At 40.0% G+C, this 20,217-nt stretch overlaps 1 protein-coding gene across 11 annotated transcripts in view; it reads left to right on the forward strand.

Moving 5' to 3' along the window:
• WNK1 (WNK lysine deficient protein kinase 1) overlaps positions 1-20,217 on the forward strand; it is a 109,015-nt gene that overhangs the window by 85,647 nt on the left and 3,151 nt on the right. For 9 of the 11 annotated variants that reach the window (XM_075159154.1, XM_075159164.1, XM_075159199.1 and 6 more), the window contains 8 exons: positions 2,362-2,445; positions 6,940-7,026; positions 7,698-7,767; positions 9,276-9,355; positions 9,892-10,550; positions 11,509-11,711; positions 12,955-13,149; positions 20,004-20,191. In XM_075159154.1, coding sequence (XP_075015255.1) covers positions 2,362-2,445; positions 6,940-7,026; positions 7,698-7,767; positions 9,276-9,355; positions 9,892-10,550; positions 11,509-11,711; positions 12,955-13,149; positions 20,004-20,191 — 1,566 coding nt within the window. The remainder of the gene's footprint in view (positions 1-2,361; positions 2,446-6,939; positions 7,027-7,697; positions 7,768-9,275; positions 9,356-9,891; positions 10,551-11,508; positions 11,712-12,954; positions 13,150-20,003; positions 20,192-20,217) is intronic. The other 2 variants (XM_075159188.1, XM_075159178.1) reach the window with 2 other exon arrangements.

Raw genomic sequence — 20,217 nt, forward strand, 5'->3', positions numbered from 1 at the left:
TGTTTCACAAAGTAGTCAGCATAGCTTAGCTTTGCTGCTTATCATTAGCCTGTTCCTTGAAGGCAAAGGTGAACCTGACTGAAAGGTGGTGTTTTTCTATTTTTTTCTAAAAGTCGTCTGCTGCTTATGTGGTGCCTGGATACTCTTTTCCTTCCAAATGTTTGATTTGTGAAAGCAGAATTTTGAGAAGTTTGAAAGATATCTGGATATCTGAAAACAAACTTTTTTGTTTGTTTACTGAATTGTGCTCTTCAAACAAACACTCTTTCATAGAGATAGTCATGATTTTACAGTAACAACTTGAGATGCGTTGTGGATGTTGTTACCTGCTCACTAATCAGAAGTATCAATATGTGAAATTAGACTACCTATTTTGTTTTAAATGGCTCCCTGTGTTGGGAGACAGTGCATTTCAATATTTCAAACTATTGGTAGCTCTTTCCTTTTCAAAGTTAAATGGAAATAGGTTGAAGAAACTTTCAGGTGTTTAACAAACCAAAAACCTTAATACTCACTTTTTGTTTCTGTAATGTTCTTTTCCACTCACCAACACTTTGTGTTGGTCGTCTTTGGCTAGCCTTGCTATTGACCAGTTTCAGGCCATTCGAATTGAGCTAATGCTCCTAGCATCTCCATTCATTAGTAGTCTTTCCCTTGTACTCTTTATATTCAAACAAAGTAGAAAATTTCTGCTGTGGAGGAGTGGGACTATGTGCCAAGGAAGTTGGGAAGGAAACCTAGACACAGAGGCATGCGTTTATGTAGAAATGAAGTTGAGAATTAGAAAAGAAAGATTAGAAAGTAATAAAAACTGGTGTTGGTTCAGGAACAGTTGGAGCAGTTAGAAACCTGCTAACTGCAAACCTGTAATTAAAAGGCTTGGGTTTAAATGTAATAAATGTTTGGGGTTTTTGATATCAGTTGTGGGAAAACTCTCTGAAGTTTTCACTTAAATTAGTTTGGGGGTTTTTGTCAAAGCTTAGTTTTAGTTTCACTTTCTGTGTTGTTTGTGAGCTTTAAGGAGCTTATTGCTTCAGTGTTCTGGGGTTTACTAAACTGTGTATGTGTGCATTTTATTTTGTTTATGGCCAGCCTGTTAACCTAGACAGTTAAATGTGTTTTGTCTTGTCTTACGAATTTATTTAAAGTATGTTTTGCCTTTTATTTATAAACTAAATTATTAACTTGCCACAGCTTAGCAATTCAACATGCCTCAGAACAGGTAACATCCATGAGTATGTTCCTAATGCACAAAAAAAGCTGAGGTAATGCAACTTCGCGTAGTTCCTGCCGCAACATTTTTGGGAGGATAGATCATTATGGAGCGTATCTCCACCAGGCAGTTATTACTGCAGTTTGAACCATTAGTTAAGCTGTGGTAACATGACTGTAAGCTAGAACTGGTTCTGCTTGTTGAGGACTGGAGTAGACTTTGGGCCGATTACCCATATCCAGCAGTGCTCGCTGTCGTACAAGGGAAGCCAGCTGACCAACGCTGTAACCATAAGGCTATCATGTATTTCTCAAGCTTAAAAGTCATGGTCAAGCCTCAAGATTACAGCTGAGAATAAGAATTGCAAATTGCGTAATGGATCACTTAAATCCTAAAACTTCCCACTTCCCTAACAATGGAAATAACTAACTGGAATGTGCTATCTGACCTGGCGGAAAGGCTTTGATGCCTCCTTCTAACCTTTCCAGTCTCTCTAACCTCTTCCACATAACCTGGATGACTTCCTCCTACCCGGTTGCATGGCCTAGTCATCTTCTGTGGGTCATCAACACCCTTCAGATTCAAAAAAGTGATGGATCAAGAGATTGGTGTGAGGTGTCTATAAATCTGCTTCTCAACAAGTGGAGACATCTTCAGGCATGACAGTTCCTGTTCTCACTGTTCTCAAGTCATATTGCTTGGAACAATTTGCCAGAAGCACATAGCTTGCTGTTGCTAATGGGCAGTTAACATAGATCTATTGTAAGGAGATTGAGTGCATTCTTGCACCCTTTTATAAATTAAGCTTCTTGGAAACTTAATTGAATTGGAAGAATTATTGTATCATTTCTTGCAGACTTGAAAATAATATCCCCAAGATACTTTGCTCCTGGACACAGCAGCTTGTTTAAACTGGAAATTATGCCCACTCAAAGATAATCTGGATTAAAAAATAGAACAAAAGCAAACAAACAACTTCCCCCAACTTTGTTGCAAAAATCCCTAAAGACTCTATGCTAACTCTCCAGGAAAGAAGTCTCTGCAGAAAAAAATGTTGAGGCTTCTGTTGTATGACATGACTGTCTGTAGCTTGGTATCTGATCCGTTCCATGTCTGATGGACTCGCGTTTCCTCTTCATTATCCATAGGTGCTACCAGTAGGTTCTGAACTTCCAGCTGGCACTCCATCCAGTGAGCCGCTGCCACCTTTTCCAGGACCTTCACTAACTCAGGTGCTACACGACTCGGCAGATTTTTATCTGCTTCTTTTCCTTTCAAAGAGCATGTTTCGATTAAACTCTCCATTGCATGTTATTAATGTCTTTGTTTTTCTTTTCTTTTGACTGAGTAACCTCTTTTGTGTAACTGTAGCAGTGGCCAGAGTCACTTTAGCACTGGATATGTAGCTTGTCCTTCAGGATGCTGTACCCAGTGTCTGAAGCACAGGAACAATTAATCAGGCTGGGGGTTTTTTAGTGTGTTAACCTGCACTTTAGAGTGTTTTTAAAAAAAAACAAAAAAGTAACACAGGTGAGTGTGTGCATAAAACTTGAACCTGTTTTCTTCTAGCAAAATAATAGCTCTTTAGGGAAGCAGTATATACTGCAATTAAACATTAATGAAAATGCAAAATTGCTGGCTTTGCAAATTCCTGGTTTTGTTCTTTTTTGGTTTTTGTTTTTATTCCCAGTTATTACTACACTCTGATTTCACTAGGCTTTCAGATTTGCAAAAGATGTCTGAAGCTCCTGATCATAAACATGAGTTGAAATGTAATACTGGCTTCCCTTGCTCAGATTGTCCTTGTATGAAATAGTTAGCTTGGATATTTTGTATGTAAATTGGGCAGGTGTTCAGCTCAAGACCACAAAGATTAAATCTGTCTTCACTTTTGTTTAAAAAAACAGAGCACCCCCCCTGTAATTGAAAGAACTCTTAATGTTCTAAATGCTGTGTAATGAGAAGTAACATGGGAACACTACACTTCAATATGCAAAGAAAAGCTGAAAAAATAACTGAACAAAACGCATGAGATCATGAGATAGAGTTGTGCTACTTTTACAAGAAGTTTGTGAATAAACACAAAGATGGCTTTCTATAGAATTATATTGAAGTACACTTGGCACAGAATTATCATCCCAGTTTTGTATTCAAACCTGTAAAGAAAATACGATTCAAGTGGGTACCTAGTGGTGCCTGCTTAAGGCTCAGAGTAATTTTGTCTTAAATCTACTGTTTCCTGTGTACATGTGCTTCTTATAGTATTAACCTCTTCCACCTGTGGCTTAAGTCCACAATGAATAGTCCTAGGATACGTGTCCAAAAGCTACACTTGAATTGGAGTCTGTCCTTTTATAGAAAGAAAAGAATTAAGTCAACTATAACTTTAAAGTAATTCCAATAAAATAGCTACAGTATGAAAATTTGTACAATACTTATTAGCATTATGGCCTGATTTCTGTTTTGTTTTCTTGACCACTGAGAATTTTAATGCAGCCTGAGCTAACCTTGATAAAGCCCTCTCCATAACACTTTGGTAACATTCTCCCTCTCATCTCTTGCAGTGGAGCTCTTGAATTCAAGTTTCACCTGTGGAAGGGAACTTAAACTAAATTTTAAAGGTCATTTTAGTTCTTTGCAAGCTGTTCCTTTTTTGGGATTTACAATAGCTTGATGAGAAGACTTCTAGAAAGGATTTAAGCTGACTGTCATACAAAGGAATAGTGTTAGAAAATTGCAACTTTAAACTGTGCTAAGGCAACTTTGGTTAATGAGCTGTCATGGCTCATTCTACAGCTAAAACTGTGAAAAATGAATTACATGTATTAGGGTACTAATCTTCAAAGATACCATTGGAATAGTATTTCCATTTCTGTCTTTCACATGTGAGAACCATGATATTACCTGGTCCTAAAGACATGAGTAGAGTTGAGCAGCAGGGCATGTTAGCTGCTTTCATGTATTTTTATGTTGGTTCATGACATTAATAGTCCCTTTTTAAGTTTTCCAGCTTTTTTCTTCCAGTGCTTTCTATGGAGAAGCTCTGTCTGTATTCAGCAGTTTCTCTAGTTCTCTCAGTAGATGTCATTATTTTGTGATCTCTTAAGAATCTCTTTTAGACTAAGTTTGCATAGAGCATGTCCTGGAGATTAGAATGAAAACAGTCTAGTGGACCTAAGTTACAATGTGCTGAAAGTTGACATCTCGTCCTGTCTGTTCCTGCTCTACCACCTTCTTGGTCTTCATCTGATGGAGCAAATGCAAATCAGTGACCTTAATCAAGGAGTCCTTGCAGATGGCCTCTGTATCCAGAACTACTTCTTGGTTGTCTCTTCTTTTTAATTAAAGCATGTTTAAATCTTTTGTAAGCAATGAGAATCAGTCTACTACTTGGAAAGTATTATTCAGTGTGAAAAGGCAGAAATTTGTGCTCTTTCTGTAAGAAAACTAAGAAAGTGAATGTATTGCTCTTGAAACCTGTCATGGAAAGGAGTGCTGCTGTATTTGGTTTTATGCAGCTTCTTTCTAGCAGGAGGCCATATTCCTGCCTTGTTGAGTAATCAGGAAATGGGTAACTACTGCCTGCAAACCTAGCAAGAAGCTGATTGACTTATGTAGAGCTACAGGATGGTAGTGTTAGCAAGCAATGCTTTTTTTTCCTCCGGCTTCTGGAGGCAGAAGCTGGTTTATGCATTTCGGCCAGTTCTTTTTGAAGTATGGTTTTGCTGAAGAGGTGACAAAAACAGTTCGGTGATAATTCTTACCTGTGTTCTTACCATGAGCAAGGATAGCAAATGGATCTGGAGGCAGCTGGTCAAAATCAGTCACACTAAGTTCATAGTCCTTTTTATTGTCATTGCTTGGAACTGGGTATATGTAATATTTTTCCCCAAAACTCAAAGCACTTGTAGCCACTTAGGTGACTCAAGCCACTGTACCACTGCAAAAGGCTTCTTCCTGTTTGTCATAGGTATTTCTGGCAGGATTTGTGGTATGGAAAAGGCACAAATACAGATCCCTTGCTGCTTGTCCTTTGGAAACAGCTTACCTAATTTCACTTCTCATTTGAACTCTAAAGCCTGTCTAGGAGTGAGACAAAATTGGAGGAAACCAACTGGATCAAATCTAATTGTCTGTTAAGGGCATTTGCTGCTATCTGGAAAATTACTGGCTTGTCTTAAAGTAGATAGGCTTGCATTCCTTACTGCTTCTCTCATAGCTCATTACACAACCTTTTTTTTCTCTCCTTAGTACCAGACTCCTAATTTGCAGACAAAGTACGTGTCATCTCAAGACCAGTTCTGGACAGTTTGTTCCTTAGTCTTAAATACCTGTTCTGTTTATTCCTTAATTGGTTTTTGAAGTGTATTTAGATTAATTTTTCAAGCTTCATTTTGGTACCCTTGTTCCATAAGGAAATCTTTATTTCCTGATCATTCTGATATCACAACTCTTTGTTTACTTGAAGCAAATATCTTCTTGTGAGCGTTAAGTGGTGAGTATTTCAGGTCAAATGTCATCTTTATTTTACAGTATTATTGAATTAAATTAGCTCACTTGTCTACTTGTCTCCAAGCATTTGGATTTCTGAATGGAGACATAGAAGTCTGCATCTTCTTGTGCTCTTTTTTTTGTTTGGATGGAAATGATACAGGGTTTGTTGTTCTTCGGTTTTTTGGTTGTATTTTGAAATCCACAATTCAGGAAGAATGTCATCCTGGCAACCTGTTGAAAGTATCTTTATACTGTTGTGTATCTCTAACTTTCAGTTTCTTGAAAGTGGAAGGTAATGTTTTTATGTTGCCATGACCTCAGCTTCAGTTCTAAAAACAAATCTAGCTTTTTAATATAGAAGGCTTGAAAAGATTAATGATGCTAAAGTTTGGGTGGAAATTTCTACTCCATAGTGTCAGAATTGCAACTTAGTGACATCTGCCAACAGTTTCTTCTTCCATATGTATCTTAGGGGTATGGCCCTAATTAATTTTGAGTGAATCCGAACTTTTCTTATCTTTAAGATATTTTTAGGTAATTTTCTTCCCCTCCCCATTTCAATTGGCCAAGTTTGAAAATCATCTTGGATGCCTACTCAAACAGCTGAAATTTAAGTAATAAGCCTACTTGGGAGTGAGACTGCCCTTCTCCCTTCCTTCTCTTCAAGTCAATCATCCAGATAGCTTCTTTGAGGGAACTTGTAAGTGAGTTTCATTTTTGTTTTTGTTTTTTTTTTTAAGTTTGTGTTATCCTCAATCATGCTTTATCCATGCTTGCTTTTGAAATTTTGGGCATCTTTCTGAATTTTTCTTTGATTTCCTCCCCTCCCCCCCCCCCCCCCGCCAATTGACTTTCTTAATTCAGGATTTTAGATAATCCATAATACAAATTACCTCCATTATCTTCCAGCCAAAAAATGTAGAACTTGCAGGCTTGCAGCATCTTTGGTCGATTCTAAAGAGTGGGAATGCAAACTTCTTGCTAACTTCAGGAAAAACAGAAGTTCCAGTTAATGCTTCTTTTCTGTTTTTTACCAAATGTGTTGCTTAAATTGCTTCCAGTCTTACTGTGCTATACATGTTAAATGTAAACATGTAGGATGGGAACATGGTAGAAATATGTAAGCTGTACTGACTGCTTTAAATTTTAGTATTAAATACGGCTGTTGTTTCTCAAATGTGATGTATTTCTCCTGCGCTGGGACAGCTGTTTACTCTTTCCTTTCTCATCAGTCCCAGCAGCCACTGGAAGATCTGGATGCTAAGCTGAGAAGAACCCTTAGTCCAGAGACCGTTCCAGTGACATCTGCTCCTGCCTGTGTACGTTTGCAATGTTGGCAGTTAGTAGTCTTGAAAAACTTTAGTATTTTCTCAAGGTCATGCTCTTAGGTCACTGCCTAAGTCTTCAGACTTCTAAAAATAAAAACGAAGCGTCATCTTACAGTTTGTGGGACTGAGTCAACCTAAATAGGAAAAATCTGTATTTTGCAATAGATTACGTATTTCCTGAGGCTGGTTTTGGTATTGGTTCTTAATCCAGCTTTTCTGGTGATGTCATTAACGTCACCAAACTAGAAGGGGAATTGACTATGGAATAAGGGAAAAGAGCACTAAACAAGCAGTATGTGATTTGGGAGGGATGTTTAAAGTGTGAATCTGAAATATTAAGACTGTAATAATAAACTTCAATACAAAATGAAGATAATGATTGACATTGTGATCTCCAAGTGGCTACTTATGCATTACTTCTGCAAAGCAAAAGGGGATATTCTGCTTTCCGCCTCAGGTTTGTAAGACGTGCAAGATCTCTTGCTGGTGTTGCTTACTTTGGAGGTTAAAAACTCTTGCATTTGTCTTGTCGTGGGTCATAATTTGACCCCGGTGGAAATAAAAGATTATGTAATACGCATTATGGTGGATTTGTTGGCATTCAATCCAACTGCTGATTCTTCTAAATAAATTTTATTTTGTTTGTCCCCTTGAACCTGTAGTCTGTGCCCTCAGTAGCATCTACAACGGTTACCGGGCTGGTGTCCACAGCAACACAGTCTCTGAAGGATGGTAAGACAGCCTTGATTATTTTAGATGGTTTCTCAGCATGGAGATACAATCCAAAATTGAACAGACTAGCAATTTGGAAGGATATAGCCTTTTTTAGTAAGTCATACAATGGCAATTCCTTAAGGATCGTATTAGTTTTCAGTAACTAGACTGAAATTTTCCACTGTAGGCCAGGAGAGGGGAATGATACATGCATATTATAGTAACTCATTTAGGATTTAAAGCTGTCCAAAATGCTAAATTAAGACTTGCAAAGAATCTCCAGTATGATGCTAAGGTACAGCTTGAGGATTTGAAGGAACTGTTTTCTGTCTTGTGTTACGTTCTTGGCAACAACAGTAAGACTTCCCATTTTGCATCATCGTGCTGTGTTCTATATGTAGGATACCTCTTCCTAACCTAAGAATGTTTCCTTTTTATTTAAATAGAGAAATGAAGGTTAAATTACTAAAAACTTAAGAAAGTGAGTAGGAAAACCAGAATCCCTTCTGTCTGCTTTAGGTCAACTGAAGGTTGACTGGATGATCAACAATTGAAGTCTGAATGATCAATGACTTTCAAATCTAAATGAGTTCAATTGTTGGGGGGGGAACCCAACAACTTGCAAAATAGTCTGAGACTATCAGTATTCCCCTAATTGTTTTAGTTTTAAAAATCTTCCTTTTTTAAAAGAAACTGTTAATGTGGTACTAAGATTATTTCTGACCTATCTAGTAAACATTATTTAACTTGCATGTGCCTCTGAAGTTCAATGTCAAACCTTCAAAAGCTAATAAAACCAGTAGGAAAATAAAATATTCCCATTTTGGTGTGTCACTAGTGAACTATACTGTAGAACTCATTTGTCTGCTACAAAATGAGTTGGTTTTTGCCTGCCGAAGTTTAGAAGGTAAAAGTAAACAAACTGGGAAGTTGCTTAATAAACACAGCAAGCTGTCCAATAGAACTGATTTAAAAATAGAATGTTATTTCTCAGCTTTGTAACCTTATACTGCCAGCGTATACAGCAACAAAATTAGGAGCTGACACCTAAGAATTCAGCTCTGAAAACTTCAGATAGACTGCTTTGAGTAAATGTGGTTTATAGCATTTCTTCAACTTACCACTTTTCACAAATGCTGGGTACAATTTATTAATAGAAATTTAGGTAGTCAATGTGGGTATTGAATTAAAATAAGCTTTTTTCTTACATGAATTTCAGTTCTGTTTTTTATTTTTTGGCAATTTCACATCCCTGTTTGAAATCAGTGTGCTTTTTTTACTGCTATCTAAAAGTGCACTTCTAGCAAGTATACTGTGCAGGGAAACTTTATAGAAAAATACTTCACTTTAATACTGCAGTTTGATACTCTATCTGGTAAAGTTGAAAAAAGAGATTAGGTTCCGTGAATCCAAAGGCCTGCTAGGAGTTAACTGATAGGTGAGTTTGAAGTAGGTAAAAAGAAATGGTTGAAGTTCAAATGATTTGTTGCTTATTTTCTTCTTAATCCCATTCTCCTTTTCCTTAGCTTCAGCATCATGTGGTGGAGAGAGCAGTGCTATGGCTACCACAGCAGGAGCCGGGATTCTTAAGATGGGACGGTTTCAGGTAGGAGATGTTAAACTGACTTGCTTGTTGATACAGGATCTTCGCTGAGCAGTTCCTGCATAGTGCCACCTCAGTGTGCCTCATGGTGGGCTTTTCTGTCGGGAGAAAATGTCCGTGTTGGGCTTGTGAATGCAGTGCTTTGTGCAGATGCTGTTTTCATTCAGGGCAGAGATTACAATAGGTTATGCAGGTCTAGAATTGTGAATACAGTGTTTCATCATGTCAGGCCTTAGCTGTGTAACTGTTGGCCTTGGTCTTTAATGTTAGCTGCTTTTTGGCTGGCAGTGCTCAGACGTTCACTGTGAAGCAAGTCCCCTCTGAATCTGCTGTGTTTCTTGGAGTTAATCCTCCAGGTTGCTTAGAAGTACTATTTTGTGTGGCAGTGTGTTACTTGGAGGGAAGCAGTAGCCTGCTTTGTGGCATACCAAGGAAACGAGTTATTTTCCCCTCTCAGATGCACCTTACTATTAAGGTAAATAAAAGCATCACATTAAGGAAGAACTAAGAAAGTCTGCATGATTGCATTTCTATTCTAGGTATCCGTGGCAGTGGATGATGTGCTAAAAGAGGGTGACAAACCTGAAACTAAGCCGGTGCAATTTGAAACCACCTCCACTGATTCTTCATCTCTTTCTGGCAGTAGCCCAGAGAGTACACTGGTAAAGCAGGCTGGCAGTCGGAAAAGTGAGGCTGTTGCTGACTCTTCCTTGGATGTGGTAGATGGCATTCCTCAGATAGTTCCTGTGCTGCAATTACCAGTAGATGTTGGTCAGCCTACTAAGGTCGGGCGCTTTCAGGTAACAACAACAACGGATCAAGTGGGGCGCTTTTCGGTGTCAAAGACTCAGGATGAGGTCAGCTGTGCAGAGAAAGAGCCAATGACTCTTCCTCTCTCTGTGGACTTGGAACAAGTTGCTTCTTCAGCTGCAGCTCCGAAGAAAGAGTTGGAGTCAAGGCAGTCCCCACACATGAACGGTCCGTCCTCTGAACCGGAGGCCGCCTTCTTAAGTGGGATGGCTAAGGATTTGGATGATGGCTCGGGGAGCCCAGACTCCCTCCAGCCCCTGGGGTCGAAGATCAGCCTCCCTGTTCAGAGCCTCAGCAATTCATTCAACTCTTCCTACATGAGCAGCGACAATGAGTCGGATATTGAAGATGAAGACTTGAAATTGGAGCTCCGTCGGTTACGGGAGAAGTAAGGCTTTTTTCCTTGTGTGGTTGTGTATGAAATATATGTAACAGGATTAATATGAATTTTATCTGTACTTTACTTTTCACAAAGAACAAAAGGAAACTTTTTAAAAGACTCAACTTTTGCTAAGTATCAGGACCCATTGTCAGCATTTATGTGGGAAGTAAGATTCTTTAGTGGGAAAGTAGTACATAATTATAACAAAAAAGGTATGTACATGTTTGTGGTCCTTAATTTGCTAACCTGTAACCTTGTTGTTGTCTATATGTAGATTGATTGCTGCACTGTGGGTAAGACTGCAGATGTATAGAAGCTTTTGCATATCACTGAAGTTTAGTAGTTGGGAATAGTGGCGTCTCATTTGAAAATGACACACAACACTCTGCATTTCTAATACGCATTTCTTGCGTTTCTAATGGTTCTCCTTTTCTTGAAGAATCCTTGTTGGCTTAGAAAAAAATTTAAAGTCAAGCAATGTGACCTACTAATTTATTTATACTGAAAGTTGAACATCTTTTCGGGCAGCTAGCAATTTTAAATCTTGTGTATGCAACTGCTCTGAAAAAAATCCTGAGGAAATACAAATGTAGTCTCCAAGGCCATATGTCTCAGAAAATGAATAATGTAGCTATTCATGTAGCATTTTAATGCTGAATGATTTGATCTTCTACAGTAGATGTATGTTCTTGTTTGTACTTCCATTTATCCTGGTTTTATGATTACAATGTTGGGAACTTTGTGTTGGAATTCTAGCCAGGGTTAGGGCACAATGGAAAATGGCAAGTGTTCTGCCATGTGCATTCAGTGGTTATTTGTGGAAAAGATTTATTTCCTCCTTTCTTAAATGTTAATGGGAGCTTGACCGAAGAAGCTGGTCAAGCTTGACTGGAGGGAAGGGATTGTATGCATGCATGTATATACATATAATTTTTGTAAGTCATACTCTTTTGTAACTTGTTAGGCACCTTAAAGAGATCCAGGAGCTGCAGAGTCGCCAGAAGCAGGAGATTGAGTCACTATACATGAAATTGGGAAAGGCCCCACCTGCAGTAATTATTCCCCCAGCTGCACCCCTTTCAGGAAGGAGGAGACGGCCTACTAAAGGAAAAAGCAGCAAGTCCAGCCGTAGCAGCTCCCAGGGAAATAAGAGCCCTCAGCTATCAGGTAAGACTTTCTTCAATTTTTTGAGTGGATAAAACAGAAGAGGTACCATCTCTTATTCTTAGATGTATGTCTGTGTCTCTCTGTCTTGTCTTTTGGAGGGGGGGATGTGTCCCAGTTCCTCCACTGCCTGGATTACTAGATCATTTTGAAATTGCTTTTGCTATTTGGTAGTCTTGCTTGTGACTTTTGCAATCTACTGAAAGATACTGTTACATTGTTCCATAAGAGCAGTTTTAAAGTTGTGATTTGTATTTTTTTAGAGATTAGTCATAGGGCTCTGACTAGGAAGAAAAGTGTAAATTTACAGTGTGGGGGAAAACTTTGATTTATTTTTTTATCTTTTTTTTTCTTTTTAAGATAAACTTTCTTGTTGCCTCCTGAAACTGATTTTGCAGAATGGGACTGGTGTCTTCAGTCATTTTCAGAGATTTTTTTTTTTTCCCTACTTTAGTAGTGCTTAAGCATGGTATTACTAGTGTCCTTACACTTTGGAAACTTAGTCACAGCTGATGGATGTTAAAGTAGTGATTTTTTTAATGAAGCTGCAATTTCTTTGTACTTACAAATTGAGAAACAGTTTCAATTGTCAAGATTTCCTTTCTTACTAAAACCATTTTTATAATAAGCAGAACTCAGAAAAATAGTTCTGTTTACTGTTTGAATGACATGGATGTCAGATGCTTGCTGGGTAATTGTAGATGTCTCTCAAATCCTGTAGCATTGCGTAAACAATGTTGGCGGGTCAGCACTGTGAGCAGAAATATTTGTTACTGCTTCCTGCACATTCACTTTGGTAATTCCACATCATGCCGCAATTTCTGTATCTAGTCACCCTGGCTGCCCACTTTTGTTATATGATAGGGGAGCTATGTGTGAGCATGTGACAGTGAGCTAGCACAGAGTTGCCTTAAAACCTAAGTAAATAAGAATTTTTCTAGTCTTACTGCTTTCTCAGAAACTGGAGTAGTTCCCTCCCTCTGCCTCCCCCTCTCTTGGCTGGATTGTCGTGCTTGACCAGAGGATGATATCCTTCCCCCCCCCCAGCACTTCTTCCTATATTACTAGTGTAATAGCTCAACTGATCATTTGAGTTACTTGGTAGTGACTTCACTCACTAGTAAACGTTCCAGTCAAACTTCGCTCTGTTTTTACTCCTGTCCCTTGGGAACAATGACAGAAGCTTCAAAAATGATGTGGGGAAACTGAAACGTTGAACGACTTTTTGCCTTCCTTCTTCCTCTAGGCAATCTGTCAGCTCAAAGTGCACCATCAGTCTTGCCCCCACAGCAGACTCTTCATCCTCCTGGTAGTGTGCCAGAGACTGGGCAGAACCATTTGTTACAGCCCCTCAAACCTTCACCTTCTAGCGAAAATCTCTACTCTGCCTTTACCAGTGATGGTGCCCTTTCGGTACCAAGCCTTTCGGCACCAGGCCAAGGTAAGACTTTAAATGGAATTAGTGTCGAGTCTTGCACCTTTGTTACTGGTGAACGAACGATCAACTTGATGACACTTGATTTTTAATACATAGTGTAAAACAGATTGGTAGTCTCCAACCTACGCATGGAGGCTGATAAGGGTGTTTTTTGCAACTAGATTTCTACCTTCTCACATGGGTGAAGGGTGAGGTTGTTGAAGTAATGCATATATAGTGCATGGCCCTGTCTGCTGTAATGAAAGCACCAGCGAGAATACGAAAGAGTGCAGTATGGTGGTGGCAAGCAATGTTTTGCTGACCTGGGGGAAAGGTATTGGCTGAAAGGATGAGGGGACAGAGGAGAATGGGGGTCGGAAACGTGAAGTGAGACTAAGGAAGGGACAGAGCAGCTTTGGTGTTAACAGATAATTGAAATGGTAGGAAATTTCTGAAGACTTGAGTCCTTTTAGACTTCCAAACTGCTTTGGCTGTTTCTGTCAATGGAATTTTTAACAATAAAAGGCAAAAAAGGCTCATGTTCTGTAATTGTGAATTAAAGAATTAGCCTGGAAGGAAGAGTTAGTGTAGGAGGATGGGATGGTAGGAATAATAAATTGTTCATTTACTCAAGTTACTCAAGTTGTGGATTGCTTGTTAGTATGTTATCAAATAATTTCTGAGACACAGCTCTGATTTATTTGGTAGGGAAGGCTTTTTTGCTTGCCAGTCCTTAAGGGGATGATAGCTTGATTCCTTCTCTGAACTTAGCTTGTTCCAGGTTTTTTTTTTTCCCCTTGAACATCTTTTTGAAAAGGTTTGCTATAGACTGATTGAATACATCAGTTTTGATGCATGTTTTCACTGAAATTGGAGAAGTACAGACAGAAAATGGAAACAGACTTTTTGGAAGAATTTTCTAAAAGGGTTTTTTTAATGAACTGTTTCAAGTATTTTGTATCTAGAGTTGTGCTGTACTGTTTTATAATTGGATACTTTTGCCAGGATTTGGCTTTCCTATAGATTGCAACCTTATTGTTGGGTTATGTACTGGAGAGTAACACTGCAAACGTGGCCTAATGTCTGGAGGTATTGGAGGGAGTCTCTTCACTCCGTATATTGTCTGCATACTCTTTGGTCCACACTTCGAGGCTTATTCTTGTGTGTCATGTTAATGCATTTCACCCTTCCAACCTCAAGTTGCTAACATCTTGTAGTGGTGTTCTGTCTCTTCTCCTCTCCTTTCTCTGTTCTTCCCGTTTTTGTTTTCCCACAGGCTGTGCGAAGTTTAACTGTGCATCTGAGAGAGTGACGTTCAAGCCTGGTGGCAGGAGGACCCGATTTCTGAGTACGCCCTGCTTGGCTCTTTGTGTGTAACACCTTTACTCCTTCCTTGTCTGTTTTTTGTTTTGTCTCTTTGGTTTTTTTTTTTCCTGCTGCTTGGATCTGTTTCATGCAGCCCATTCTCATCTGCCACCTTGTATTCCCTCCCATCCCATGGCTCAGCTGAGCTGCTCTTAGCACACCTTTAGAAGTTTGGGTTCTCATGTTAGGTATTCTCTGTTGTTAAACTCATAATAACAAGCACTCATTTTCTCTAAGCTTTTGGTGGAAGCTTTTTCAGGACAGTTCAGTGAAATGACAGAAACTGGGGAGAGTTAGCAAGTTGTGGGTGCATGGGCATTTTCTTTTGGCCTGCCTTAGTAATTACGCTTTGGCATATGTTAACCAACATCAGACTTGTAGGGGAGGTAATCTTTCTAGTGGAACAGCGAAGAAGATTTGTTTTCCAAATTATTCCTTTGTTGGACACTACTGTAACTGATGGGGAGAATATGTTGACTTCCTCCAGCAGTATGCTTACTGTGCAAGTTGGATGTGGTTTTGCATGTTCTCAGCACTAGTGCTGATTACAGTGCAGAGCATTGATGCCACCTGTAGGCAGTTAATATTGACGACTTATGTTCATTAGCAGATGGATAGCTAAAGATTGGAGTGCTGAGCGTTTTTAAAAATACTTAGAGAATATTTTCAGGCAAGCTCAAGAGATTCTTACCTACTAATGGGCCCAGATTTAGAAGTTTTTACTGTGAGTTGGAGGTAGACTAAATGTGCAACAAATAGCAGTAAAGGTGGGTAAATAGTCATCTTCAGACATCCTGTACAACCCTCACGAGTTACCTTGCAGCTCTTTTCAAAAACCCTTTATTTGTATTTCTATTAGGCCAGACTTACAAGAGAGCCTCAAACTTCTGATGTGGTTGAAGTAATGATACGCTTGAGCCGAGGCTGCTGATGTGATGCTTTTTATTGGGAGTGCTGCAACATCTCCCATGCTGCTTCTGCAGGCTGGACCCTTTAAATGTCTGACATTTGTTTCGCACCCTCTGGAATGACTTGATATGAGGAAGCTTTAAGTGCTGTAAAGAGACCTTCAGTCGCTGCACTGCATGACAGTACCACACATCTGTAGCATCTGTCTCACTACCGTTGGCAATAGCACAGCTGAGCCAGAGAGTTGTGTGCAGGAACCAGGCCTGGCTTTCTGCAGAGACAGCTGCAATGCAATCAGCTCCATCCTCTCAGAAAGCGAGTGAGTCAGAGGAGGGGAAAAGTTTTTCCTGGCTGTTCAGTTTTGCAATGATACCTCTATCCCACTTCATTGGATTTGGGGATATAAGTACTAATGGTATTTAATTTTTCAAATTGAGCAGCTTTAAATATTTTTGCTAGGTATATTAATGTGCAGATGTGCATACCTGACATCTGCAATCTCAAGATTTGTGGCTCCTTTCTTGGAAGAAGTTAAATTCTTACCAGAGCTAACTCCTTAAAATCGTCTTTAGTCTGGCCTGTCCTTTTTTGGGTAAGGAATATAAAGAACAGCCATTCTGTTTCCAGAATTGACAATGAACTGAATATATGAGAGTATCATTTACTTATAAGGCCTTGGCTTGCTGCAAATTGACCATCATCTGGCTATAAGAGTACTTTGGCATGTATATCTCCTGCTTATGGGACTGGTGCTAAGGGAAATGGATTCCTTTGGAAAAGTGTGTTGTAGCTGTCCTGTAAGAGCGGGTAATACTTGGCATGGCGCAGCTTGGCCTGGCACTTGGCTTATTGCAGGTTGCTTGCTTCCTGGAGTCTTGTCCTTGAAATGCTATTGCAGACTGTTGTGGAGAGTGACAACTGGAGAAGATGCTGGGTTAGAATCGGCGGTGTTGAGGAAACAGTGCAGTAATTGATGCTTTTAACTGTGCAGCTGGAGAAACAGAGTGGTACAGCTTGGCAGGGAGTGTCTGAACTATTTCACGGATCTCAGAAAATAGTGTGACAAACTAAAAGTACTTGACCTATCAAATAAATCTTTCTCATGTTGTAAACTGGTTGAACTTTGATAGTTGTAAAATGCTTCCTACATCGTGACAAAAATGGAAGATGTGCTTGCTTTTCCTTTTGTGATAACAGTGAGTTGTGACAGTAATGTCTCCTGACGTTCTTCACCTCAGAACTCACTCTGAAGAATAAATGTAGGAGGCTGGGCCTCTTCTCTTTCTGAAAGTACAACTGATTAAACTGTCAGACCAGTCTTTGGGTTTTTCCTAGAGTGTCCCAGTAGTGACTACAAGAGCCCTGCTGTGCTGTCTCCTCTGTTTCTCACCAAGCTTTTTGTACTGTTTGCTGATACTAAACATTTCTCACTGTTTCTCTTATCGTTAACAAATTACTCTCTCTTTGTGCTTCAGGGAAGATGGTGAAAAAAGTCTGTCCTTGCAACCAGCTCTGTAGTAATTATCTTATTTCTGTTATCTCCGATTCCTGATTGTAAAGCTATTCATCAGCTTTTTCTGGTCACTGAAGCCTTACCTCCCTGACTCTGTCTCCAGCACAGCATTTGTCTGTCTATGTTATGCCCTCTAATGTGTACTCTGTCGTTAGCATATTGAATAGTCTGGCTATTACTCTTGCAGACAAGTGGAGGCAGGCAGAACCTCACCTTCACTGTGGAACTCTTTGCTCATCACTAATGAGAGCGAATTGAGCATCAGGGTCAGTTGCTCGCTGTAATGTGCTAGAGTTGTACCTTTGAGCAGCTGGTTTGTTTACAGATCTGATGGGGCTTGCCACCTCAGTGATGGATCCAATTGCAGACACTCCTTCAACATTTTGGAAGAGTAAGAGTAAACCATCAGAGATGTCCAGTGTGTCTCCCAAAGCAAGAGATGTTTAGAAAAGCCTGTGTGTGCTCATGTCATTTAAGACTGTTTTAAAGGTGTCTTTTGACTGCTGGTTTATGAGGGGTGGAAATAAAAGGGCAGAATGAAGGCATTATAGGTAGCAGGCTGGAGAGAGAGAAGCCTGTTTCACTTCAGATCCTTCATGTCAGAGCAGAACTGGGGACGGCTGCTGTGACCGAGCAGGAATGTGGGGGGTTGTTTCCATTGAATGCTACAAGTTGAAGCACTTCCTTTTCAGACTCTTCTGGATGGCAGTTTCTGCAGGCGGTGACTACGTCAGAGCTAAAATGTGAAATTCCTGAGAAGTAATTTTTTAAATTGACGTTACGTGGGAGCTTTGGTAATTGTATAGCTCGCCTATAAAGGTGTAGGCTAGTCTGTCTGTGACCTGAGATAGGAGCTCCCTAACAAAATTGCTTTTGGAGACAAAGCTTTTGCAGCCTCCCACCTTTCCCACCCTGAACCCATCCAGTCCTTTTCAAAACACTTAAACTTTCCTAAATGATCTTTTATATCTCCAGCTGAATGCACTGTAGTATATACGTTGATTAATTCCCTCCCTCCCGTGGCCTGAGGGAGCTCTCCAGCGTAGGTCCATGATCCAGTGTGCTTACTGATTAAACTGGAAATGCGAAACGTCAAAAGCAGATACTGGCCATCACGAAGAGGATGAGAGCGAGTGTGTCAATCCCTGCATGAACCCTCACGGTGGAATGTGATTACTACTGGTTTTGGCAGCTCCCCCCCGAGTACCTCTTTCTTGCTTTTGCCTCATTTGTCTTTAGTTTCACCTTTCACATCATTGCTTTTATTAAATAATTGTATTCTGAGCCCTTTCCACACGACGCATGCTTAAGGTTCTTGTTATTTCACTCGTATTACTCTTCATCTGTGCTGCAGCTGCACACCCTGGTCAGGGAACCTTATGCTTTCCTTTTTGTGTGTACTGTTGCATGCGTCTGCCTGCCTGTAACAACTGCTGCCCCACCTGCGGGCACCCAGACCGGGAGCCACTTCCATGCTTGAGCTGGAACTGGTGGGAGGGATACGTATCCTTCCCTCCTCAGCACTACTAGAGGCAGTAACACTTTGCTTATTTGTCCTGCATAGTAAGTACGTCACCTTCCTAATTCACTCCTCAATATGAAACATTCCTGCAGGGGTTTGGAGCCAGTTCTTTCTTTGATACAGTGGTTGCAAGGAATGTGGCTGATAGCCAGGGAAAGTGGAACAGATGAAGTAGCTGTCAGGCAAGAGACAGCGACTCCGTCATTTGGCCTTTGCAATAGAGAGATGATTTTCATTGCTGGCATTTTTGATGCTCCACTTTTAAACAGTTTTCTTCAGAAACGTCTGCCATAAACTCAGATTTTCTTGGATTTCCCAGTTGCAGTCTTCAGAGTGAGCAAGTAGAAATGTTTGAGGAACTTTGAGAATCAAGTAGGTGAGGATGTGTGCTTGCAAGGAGTCCTGGGTTTAGTGCTGCAGTGGCCAGATACTGATTTTGTTGTTTGGTTTTGTACTAAACGGATTTGAAAAATCTAGATTCATCCTACCTTCACCATGTCCTTCAGAAAAAAATCTGTAAATGAGGATACTGCTGGGAATTTAGGATACTTGATAATATGCGATTTCTTTGATTCCTGTTATGAGGTCTGCCTTTGAAAAACCTAAATTTGAGTGCAGTTGCTTGTTTATAAGTGTGAGGGGGGTAGTGAGGCTATCCAAAACAAAGCTGCTAGATTTTTTTTTTTCCTGCAGGATAATGTTCAGCAAGCTTTTTAGCAGAACTGAAACCTGGTATTTATGTGAAGGTTGGTTGTGTTCTTGCAATCAACCCAGTGAATAGAAAAACTTGTCAAAGCATCTCTGAGGAACTACTCTCATTTCTGCCTTCTTTAAGCTGTATTAGTTGTTTGCATCTGAAATGCTTGTTCTTCTGACATAGGAAATCTGAACATAATGGCAAAAAAATGCTTTCAGAGGCAAAAAGCAAAATTTAATGCAGTGCAGACTTCCCCTGCTGATCCTGGCTGTTTGGTGGATGAAGACAGTCCCATCTGGTTATCCTCAAGAACATAAGTATGGCAGCTATTGGAAACAACAGTTGCTGTTTCTCACTGTGGCTTTTTTGCGTAATCTGGGTGACTTTTTCTCTTCATTTTACAAAGTGGAGATAATTTGCTACAGAGCAGCTGGCGATGCTGATTGTACTGCTCCTTATTCAGCATCCAGCATTGTCCTCAAGGTGGAATTGACCTGTGCCAATAGTGGTTGCTGCTAATTAGAAGGTGTAGGATGAGAGAATGACGTGACTGTACTGTCATTCAGTGCTGAAATCTAATCTCCTTTTTCCTCTACAAAGACCTGTAGGCTGCTACCATTCCCTTCTTAAGATGACTACTTGCAGCACTTCTTGGAAAGTAAACATGTCTATGAAATACTCTTAATCTGAGAAAATGCCTGTAGGAGTCCTTGTAGTTCCCACTTCAGTGAGTCCTGGAACTGAAACTTAGACTTAATCTGCATGGCATTTTAACTGGCTCTCTATTGATGTACCATTACCACAATTATTAAATTTACTAGAGAAAGATGATCTTTAACCTAAGTTTTGATTCCCGGTTTTTGTATTTGTAGGGACCAGCAGCACTAACACAGTCGGGGCTACAGTGAGCAGCCAAGCACCCCAGTCTCAGCCTACTGCTATTGCCTCAAGCCGGAAGGGGACTTTCACAGATGACCTGCACAAGCTGGTAGATAACTGGGCCCGAGATGCCATGAACCTGTCTGGCAAGAAAGTTGGCAAAGGGCATAGCAACTATGAGGTAAGAGGTAATCCGTGAAGGTTTAC

Source organism: Calonectris borealis, chromosome 1, assembly GCF_964195595.1.
Source record: "Calonectris borealis chromosome 1, bCalBor7.hap1.2, whole genome shotgun sequence".
NCBI classification, from domain to species: Eukaryota; Metazoa; Chordata; class Aves; order Procellariiformes; family Procellariidae; genus Calonectris; species Calonectris borealis.